At 43.1% G+C, this 8,761-nt stretch overlaps 1 protein-coding gene across 1 annotated transcript in view; it reads left to right on the top strand.

Moving 5' to 3' along the window:
• Positions 1-4,563: 4,563 nt before the first annotated feature.
• The window catches only part of GPR176 (G protein-coupled receptor 176), a 113,018-nt gene continuing 108,820 nt past the window's right edge, over positions 4,564-8,761 (top strand). The window contains exon 1 of the mRNA XM_052647237.1: positions 4,564-4,735. Coding sequence (XP_052503197.1) covers positions 4,564-4,735 — 172 coding nt within the window. The remainder of the gene's footprint in view (positions 4,736-8,761) is intronic.

Here is an 8,761-nt window from a genome sequence, read left to right as displayed (position 1 = left end):
CAAAGTATTGAGAAATCATACTGCTCTTCAACAGTTAAACATTTTCCCAAGGTGACTTTTTTAAAGGTGATAGATAATATTTATGGATATTTTATTTTTGGCATAGTTGCTATTAAAAAATTAGTCAGGTTGCTTTATAATCACTAAGTATATATGTGTGTGTGAAATTACTGAGGCTTTCTGGGGGAAGAGGTATTCAGTCTTTCACCTTAGGTATTCTGGATGAATTTAATAGCAATCTATAGGTACAATGACTATTACAGATTGAGAAACTGCATTAGGAATTATAGATGCGTATCAGTAGAAAACTATTTCTTAGTCCACATATTGAGATAATTTGGAATATGAAAAGGACTGTCTTAGGGTCTTTTAAATAAATAATTGCTTTGATGATAATTTAACTTACACCAGACTAAAACCTATAAAGTAAATGTATTTAACCCAATAGTGTAAAAGCTAAATCCCGGACTTCTAAATCTTCAAACAAAATTTCTCTGAAAGCCAATTGTGTCCTTTGTTAGTGGCAAAATAAGTGGTTCTTCCATTTTTTTAAAATATAGGACTTGTTCAGCAGTTTTTTATTCATATTTACAAAGAGATAATTGTTTAAAATGTTGACAGATAATGCCTTTTTTTGATATTTGTCATCTTTAAACATCAATAAACAGGATTCACTCTTACGTAGTTATGCTTTATTGATTTCCTGTGATGTGCCAGGTACTGTTAGAGATTTTCATTAATTTAGTATTTTATTGTCCTCTAAACAGCCTTGCAAAATAGGCATTTTTTATACCTATTTGATGGAGGAGGAAACTGAGCTTAGAGAGGTCATGTAACTGCCCAGTGTCACAAGTAGAAATGGGGCAATAGGCATTAGAACCCAGGTCCAACTGACACCATCATGTCCTTCCTCCCTACCCCATATTATACTCTTTCCCTTGAGGGAGCTGGTTTGTCTGTGTAAAGAGAAAATCTGAGTATGCTAAGCTTAAATACTCCCCAAAGAAGCTATAAATGACAAATTTATCAGAGACCAATAGGTTTTTGGACATGAAAAATCCAATAGTTTAATTCAGAGATGCCCAGGGGCTTTATTATGAGCTACCACTTTCATTTTATAAGTACCTAGGATATCCTTATTGCTACCAATATACACAGATTTTTTTTTTTTTAAGTCCTGACTCACCTTCTATTCTCCAGAAATAAAGTCTATGCTCTCTTAAATATGCAGGCCCCAGTTTTCAGGATTCTATCTGCCAGGATAGCCTGGTTTATGCCCTGATAATGAGCAGCTCCAAAAATCTTGGTTGTTTAGTATAACAAATATTTATTTCTTGCTTATATAAAATTTTATGTTATATCGGGGTGGATCTTGAGGGCATCTGCAATACCCGCCCTCCAATATGGTGACTCAGCAGTACAGTTTCAGTATTTCAGCTCTTCCAGTTCAACACAAGTCCCCTTCCACAATCACAATGGAAGGCAGCAGAGAGACTTGAGAATCACAACTGGCTTTTCACTACCACTGCCCAGAAATGATTTGTCACTTCTGCTTACATATCATTAGTTATTGTAGTCACATGACCTTGCCCATTTGCAGGGGCAGATAAGAAAAATAGTTTTCTGTATGCCGATAAGGCTTAGACAGTCTGGAATCTTCCTGCAATGCAGGAGACCTGGGTTCTATCCTTGAGTCAGGAAGATCCCCTGGAGCAGGAAATGGCAACCTGCTCCAGTATTCTTGCCTGGGAAATTCCATGGACAGAGGAACCTGGTGGGCTGCAGTCCACGGGGTCACAAAAGAGTTGGACGTGACTTAGTGTAAACAACTACAAATGCCGAAAAGAAGAGGAGAATGAGATATCACTGAACACTAATGATGCTTGCATAATAACCTGCAATTGTCTATGTTGTATAGGTATAGAAATAGCCATTTGGAAATAGAACTACTTAGTCCAGATGAGTAGCCAGCAGCCATAAGGATACCTCTTTTCTTAGCAAACTGTTGCTTGGGTTTACTGATGCAAAACACTCCCGGCTTTTTCCTTCTTTCCACCTTTAGTGAGAGGCCATGCAGGGACATATGACAGTGTAGTGTTGGGGACACGAGGGAGGAGGAAGAGACAGTCAATGATGAAAGGGAAGAAGGGGGCAATAAAACTCATAGACCCCTCCTCACTTCCCCCAACCTTCCCCTTGGTCTTTGCAGTTATCTCCAGTCCTATTCCATCTCTTGTTTCCCCTACCCAAGTCCCTTCCTGCTCTTTGATACATAGCCAAGAAAGTTGGAATCCAGGAATTCCTTTGAAGATAAATGGATCCTATATCTTTCCATAGGCATGGAAATACTTATCAGCACCCATATGCTAACACTGGGAAGACTGAAGAAGGTAGGTCTTCGGAGAGCCCTTTCAAGAAAAGTAATTAGATGCAGAGGGAGGTGGGAAGGGGATTCAAGAGGGAGCGGACACATGTATGCCTGAGGCTGATTCATGCTGATGTATGGCAAAACCCATCACAATATTGTAAAGTAATTATCCTCTGATTTAAATAAGAAAAAAAAGAAAAGTAATTAGGGTTACCAGGGAAAGAAAAGTAGCCTTATAGTGGCATGATTAGTCTTGAGACAACCAAGAAATAACTGTAATTTTAATCAATTCGTAAGTTATTGTCCTGGGACCTAGTCCTACCCAGCACTATGTCAAAGCCCTCTACTGTGTCCTTCACTTATTAAAACAATACAAAACAAAAAAAGGTCAAACAGGCAAATATTTAGTTGTCTTCTCATCTGTCATTTTCTCCTTTCCCCCAATCCTCTGTTTGGATGCCATACCTGTTCCTTTTCCCCTTAGGCTTCTCTGTGCCATTTTTTTCGTTTACTTGGTCATCCCAGCTTCCCAGTTGTTTGCATCAGCGGGCAGAAAGTTGCTCACTCAATCCCAGAATCCACCCTGTTGGGGTTGGGGTGTATGGGGTGTGTGTGTGTATGTCCCTACGGACTGCATCCTATCTGTGAGTGTGTGTGTATGTCCCTATGGGTTGTACCCTATGCGTGTGTGACCCATGGACTGTAGACCTCCAGGCTCCTCTGCCCATGGAATTTTCCAGGCAAGAATACTGGAGCGGGTTGCCATTTCCAACTACACAGGATCTCCCCCACCCAGAGGTGAAACTGTAGTCTCTTTTGCCTCTTGCATTGGCAAACGGATTCTTTACCACTGCACCACGAAATGGGACTAAGTGAAAAGGCCCAGGAAACTAGTGCACTGGATTTCTAAATCCCATCTTTCTTAAATAACTTCAGCTACACCCAAAGCCTGATGAACGAGACTGGGCTCCCTGCCCAGGTGGCAACGACGACGTGGAATTATCAGCCTCAGGCAGCCCCAGCTGAAGAGATAAGGAGTACTTAACGACAGCATTAAAAGATGCGAAGCACCGGAGGAGCACAGGGCTTGTCCACTGGAGCCAGACCCGGCTCCTCAGTGCCTGCCATTCCCCGCCTAGGCTGTCAGGCTCGTTGGTGGGGAGGGGGGGGCAAGATGGCGGCGTCCTTCCCCTCTTCTAGGCTGAGCGTGAGGGCGGGGCCGCGCGTGTCACGTGGCCGCGCTCGCGGGCCGCGCGCTCGCGGGCCGCGCGCTCCCCATTGCCCCAGGCGCACGGCAGGAGTCCGGTGCCCTCGCAGACGGTGGCTCTGCACTCCTAGGGGTTGTCTTCTCGTGTCCCCGCAAAGTCTGGAGGCTCTCTCGCTGCAACTGAGAGCCGGAGCAGGTCCAGGAAACGGGGCACTGGGCCGTGCAGAAGCAAAGGGGCTGCAGAACAAGATCCCTGCAGCCCACGCTGAGGCAGGAGGTCTGAGCACTCAGCAAGGGGCTGGGCAGGAGACCTCGCGGGCATTCTGAGGGACAGCCGGGCCGGGCGTTGAGGGCGAGGCTACTGGAGAGGTTCAGAGCTTTCCACCCTGACCATGAGCGCTGTGAGGGGCTCCAGGGTCCCCTTGGGACTCCAAGCATTTGACTTGGCCATTTTCCGGGTTTCCCATGGCCATCTATCCTCGAAGCCAGCAGAACTGAGAAAGGGCTTCAGCTAAATGTTTTCTTCCCTCTGAGGAGAGGGCCTGAGTCTGCCAGTCTGAGGAGACTCGAGAGGACCTTCGGTGGTAGGAGCTGAGGTTGAAGAGGGCGGCGGGAGCAAAGAGCGCCCTCCTTGACTATCAGAAACCTCCTGTGTTTCCCTCTCTGCTAAGTGGTCTTGGCGGAGCTGACCACCCAAGAGGGACGGACGACGCTTGGCGGGCTCTGACCGTGCCGCCTTCATGTGGCTGCTGACGGGGGCCCGGGAGGGAGCGGGCATGGGGCGAAGCCTCGCCCTCTCAGCTCCCCGCCTCCCAGGAGCCGGGGCTGGCGATGTGGAGACCTGAGGGGACCCGCGGCTGCCCGGGGTTCTCCAGGACTCCACCAGGCACCCGCGCGTTCCTCCGCGCCCGGGGCTGGAGAAGGTGGCGCCGGGGTCCAAGACGAGCGCACGGGCGGGCGACGACTGAGCGGGAGCCCCAGCCTTGCCATGGGGCATAACGGTAGCTGGATTTCCCGAAATGCCAGCGAGCCGCGCAACGCGTCCAGCGCCGAGGCGGCGGGCGCCAACCGCAGCGCGCTCGGGGAGTTTGGCGAGGCGCAGCTGTACCGCCAGTTCACCACCACCGTGCAGGTCGTCATCTTCATAGGCTCGCTGCTCGGTAAGCCGCCCGCTGGGGCGCCTCCCGGGTGGGCTTCCCCGAGAGCTCAGGCACGGAGAGCCGGGATCGGGCGTCGCTGGAGCCTCCTTGGGTTTCTGGGTGCCTGGAAAAAGTGCAGTTAGTTGAAGGAGGTTTAAGAATGCCAGGGTAACTGAAGGGAAGTTAAGCAGGGATGGTCGACTGCAGCGCCCAAGCTGGAAACGGGAGTTCCGGTAGGGTTTGGTCCCGAGTGGAGGAGCAATTGCCTGGCCCCGGCGGAGGTCAACCTCTCCAGGCGGCTCTTTCAGGACCGCTTTGGGATGGTCACTGGGTTGTGCCCATCGTACTTACCATCCTGAGTACCATGGCGGGGCGCTGGCCCCGACCTCTTGTTGACAAATACAGAACCACAAAGCTTCAGTTTTGTTGCTGATGACTGATGTGTTTTGCGCTCCTATCTATTCTTTGTATACATTTTTGTATTTCCCCCCAAGAACCCTATTTTGCGCGCTTTTGAAAAAATGGGTTGCTTCTTCGGAACACCAACCTCTGGTAAACAACCTTGTGGAGTTAAGCTCTGTGTTGCCTTCAGATATTTTTAAACCCCGAAACGAAATAAATCCCAATATGCTTTTCTCCCTAGGTTTTTTTGTTGTTTGTTTGTTTTTAAAGTACAGGATAAAGACAGGAGAAAAAACACAAAACACTACACACAACAAATTTAGGAATACTTGTTGGGGGAGGAAAAGACCAACGAAATAAAATGAGTGGTTAGTAAAAATATTAGTGCACTAATGTGAGAATTACCTGAACTTCTGGTAGCTACTCTGAATGATAAATGATACAATGAATATTCATTTTTGTTGAGATTTGTTGTTCATGTTGCGTATTACTTGTAAATATGTGGCTTCCTTTCAAATATAAATTCTCTGATAATGGCATTTAAAGGTTGTGAAAAGATTGTTTGTAATTATGTGTGATATTATGGCCAAGAGCAGTCTTAAAGTTTCAAAGTAGGAATAGATTACTTTTTTGTAGACACTTGTGAATTTCCATGGAAACCAAGATAATTGACATCAAAAAGACCATGAAACATCAACTATATCCCAATTTAAAAGAAAAAGAAAGAATAACACACTATAGTAAATAAAAAAACAGACTATGGCAGAATTGTTTATAATCTCCTTATGTAACTTCTGTAATTGTCATCATCCTGTCCCATTCTAGCATATTTATCTTTCACTTTTTGTCATGAGGACATTTTCAGGAGGTGACACTAATGGGCTATATGTAGATTTATGTGTGTATGTTATGTGTTTTTATGAGTGGAATATATATGCACAATAACAAAGCAAAAGCTTGTGTCCCAAATATTTTTAGTATTCACTTAGCAAACAGTAAACACTGAACACCAACTGGGTATCAAGCACAATGCACTACAGATTTTTGAGAGTTAAATTCTAATATTGCCACTCTTACTTAAAGAGTAGATTATTATTGGGGAGGCAGTAGAAGTGGCTGCATTTTTATTTCTGCATTTATTCTGCATATATCTGCATATATATATATAAAAGAGAGAGAGAGGAGGGAATGTTTTGCTTTTTTCATTGGTAGCTTTAACCCTGAAGAAAGATGGTGCCTAGAGAAATTTTCTCATAGGTTGAATCTGAAAACTTCAATATTATTGAAATAGGAAACAGCATGTCTATAAAGGACAAAACAAACAATGCACATTTAACTAATGCTTTGCTTCCCATGTACTTTCAGTTCTGGTAACTTGCATTGGATTCAGGAGTTCCTAGGTAAATATGCCCTTAATTGAACTTTTTCCACACAGCGCTTTAATTGACATGCAAAAACTGCTTTTATGGATATCTTCAAAGAGAAGACTGATTTTGCTCCTGATCTTTGGTTATACTTGACTTGACCTAGTCAGGATTCCCCCTTACACATGACTTAAGCCCTTCTAGGAGAGAATTCCATTTTCTCCTTTTTATTTTTTATAAGAAGTATAAATATGGTTAAATTTCTAGAAATCAAAAGTCAGAGAACTTATGCAAACATGAAAGGCATTTCTGGTTTTCATAAAAGATTAGCTACATAGCATTGCCTTGTGCACTTGTTACTGGTATTATTGGTTCATTGTTCTCTGAGGATTTGACCCATACAAACATGTCTATGTCATTAAATCCTGGTAAATGCCAGTTGAGGCTCTCAGAGCTTAAGTTCCAGAGCCATGTGTAGTCAGTTGCATGGCAAGTAAACTTGGGAAGCTTAGTTTCATGAAGCCCCAAAAGAGAGAAAAATTATCCCAGAAGAATCTAGGATAAAAAGTAAAGCAGAAGGGTGAATAGTATCTGGAATAGCATATGACACTGATTTAATCTGCTTGTTTCCCCTGTCTCTAAACATGGGAGAATGAATTTTTCCCTTTGAGTAAATTCCCATATTGTCAACATAGATTTTTTGTTGGGATTTCCAGATACCTGCTATATGTGAAAATTTCTTTGTACTGTTGACATCTTACAGCTTCTTTTGAAAACTGTTTTAGTGCCTTGTATGAGGGAAAAATAACATCAAGGAATAGCTATAATATTTCAACTCTGCTGCTGCTGCTGCTGCTAAGTTGCTTCAGTCGTGTCCAACTCTGTGCGACCCCATAGACGGCAGCCCACCAGGCTCCCCCGTCCCTGGGATTCTCCAGGCAAGAACACTGGAGTGGGTTGCCATTTCCTTCTCCAGTGCATGAAAGTGAAAAGTAAAAGTGAAGTCGCTCAGAGAACATTATTTGCTGTGTTGAAAATGAACTTGAGAATTGTATATAATATTATTCAAATAATGCCTTTTGAAGGTTTATGTGAGTTAGTGTCTGTCAGCCTTTTTGTGCAACATCTTGGGATATCTTCAGATATACTGTAGATGTTGAAAGACAGTCAAATAGTTTAGATTGCCCTTTGATAAATATATAGCATTAGTAGTGAACAATGTGAAATCAAAGACTAAAAAAGAACTGAAACCATCATTTCCAATAAATGTCTTGGATCTAACTCCTCAGAGTTGATCTTTTTCTTTTCCCTTATTCTCTTTGGATTCACAGTCCAAGGACCTGGAGAGCTGGACCCATTCTTGTGCTTTGACTTGAAAAAGGTCAGTGGCTGTGACCTAGTGTATTACCTCTCAGCTGCTTCTGGACAGATTGCCTCTTACCTGTTATTATCATCATTGGAGGCATTTAGATTTTTATAAATGAATTTGCTCTTATTTAAAGAAAATTAGCACTGTAGACAATAGCCAAAAAGTGTGTATCCTACCCTGAAATTTATTTTAAAATAGAGAAATCAGCCTGCTGTCCTCTTGCCAGAACACCATATGTACTCTTCTTAATTTTAACCTATCTCCCTTTTCCTTAGCAATAGTCTACTGTAAACAGACTATACCTATGTGAAGTTGATGACCTCAAATAAAGGTTCAAGTTGTCTGTTGCGTGATTTCTTGAGATGGTCATTGAAGTAATAATTTCAAAGGAAAGGGGGAGGGAAATTATATGTTGAATTGATTTGACAGATGATATGGAGGAACACTATTTTTGTTCATGATTGTCTGTAATCATTCAACAAAATTATATTGAGTACCAGCAGTGTTCATGGCACTCGTTTGACAGAGAAATATATTTGTGCTTTTGATACTAGTGGAAATTAACCAGTTAATAGCTGGATAGTTCTTGGAGCTCCTTAGTTAAATTTTTGAGGGAAACAATGTTACTGCTAGTTTGTGTTCATAAGGCATACATACAAGGATGGTTTTTCGTAATTATATACAATATAGTATATTGGCCATGATTCTAGCCAATAACAATGTAATATTAACAGTCTGTATATATATGTACATACATACATATATATATATACATATATGGCTTCCCTGGTGACTCAGTGGTAAAGAGTTTGCTTGCCAGTGCTGGAGATGCAAGAGACATGGGTTCAATCCCTAGGTCAGGAAGGTCTCTTGGAGTAGGAAATGGCAACCTACTCTAGTATTCTTGCTTGG

Source organism: Budorcas taxicolor, chromosome 10 (assembly GCF_023091745.1).
Source record: "Budorcas taxicolor isolate Tak-1 chromosome 10, Takin1.1, whole genome shotgun sequence".
NCBI classification, from domain to species: Eukaryota; Metazoa; Chordata; class Mammalia; order Artiodactyla; family Bovidae; genus Budorcas; species Budorcas taxicolor.
The sequence above is the reverse complement of the archived record's forward strand: the minus strand, read 5'-3'. Positions and strand labels throughout refer to the sequence as shown.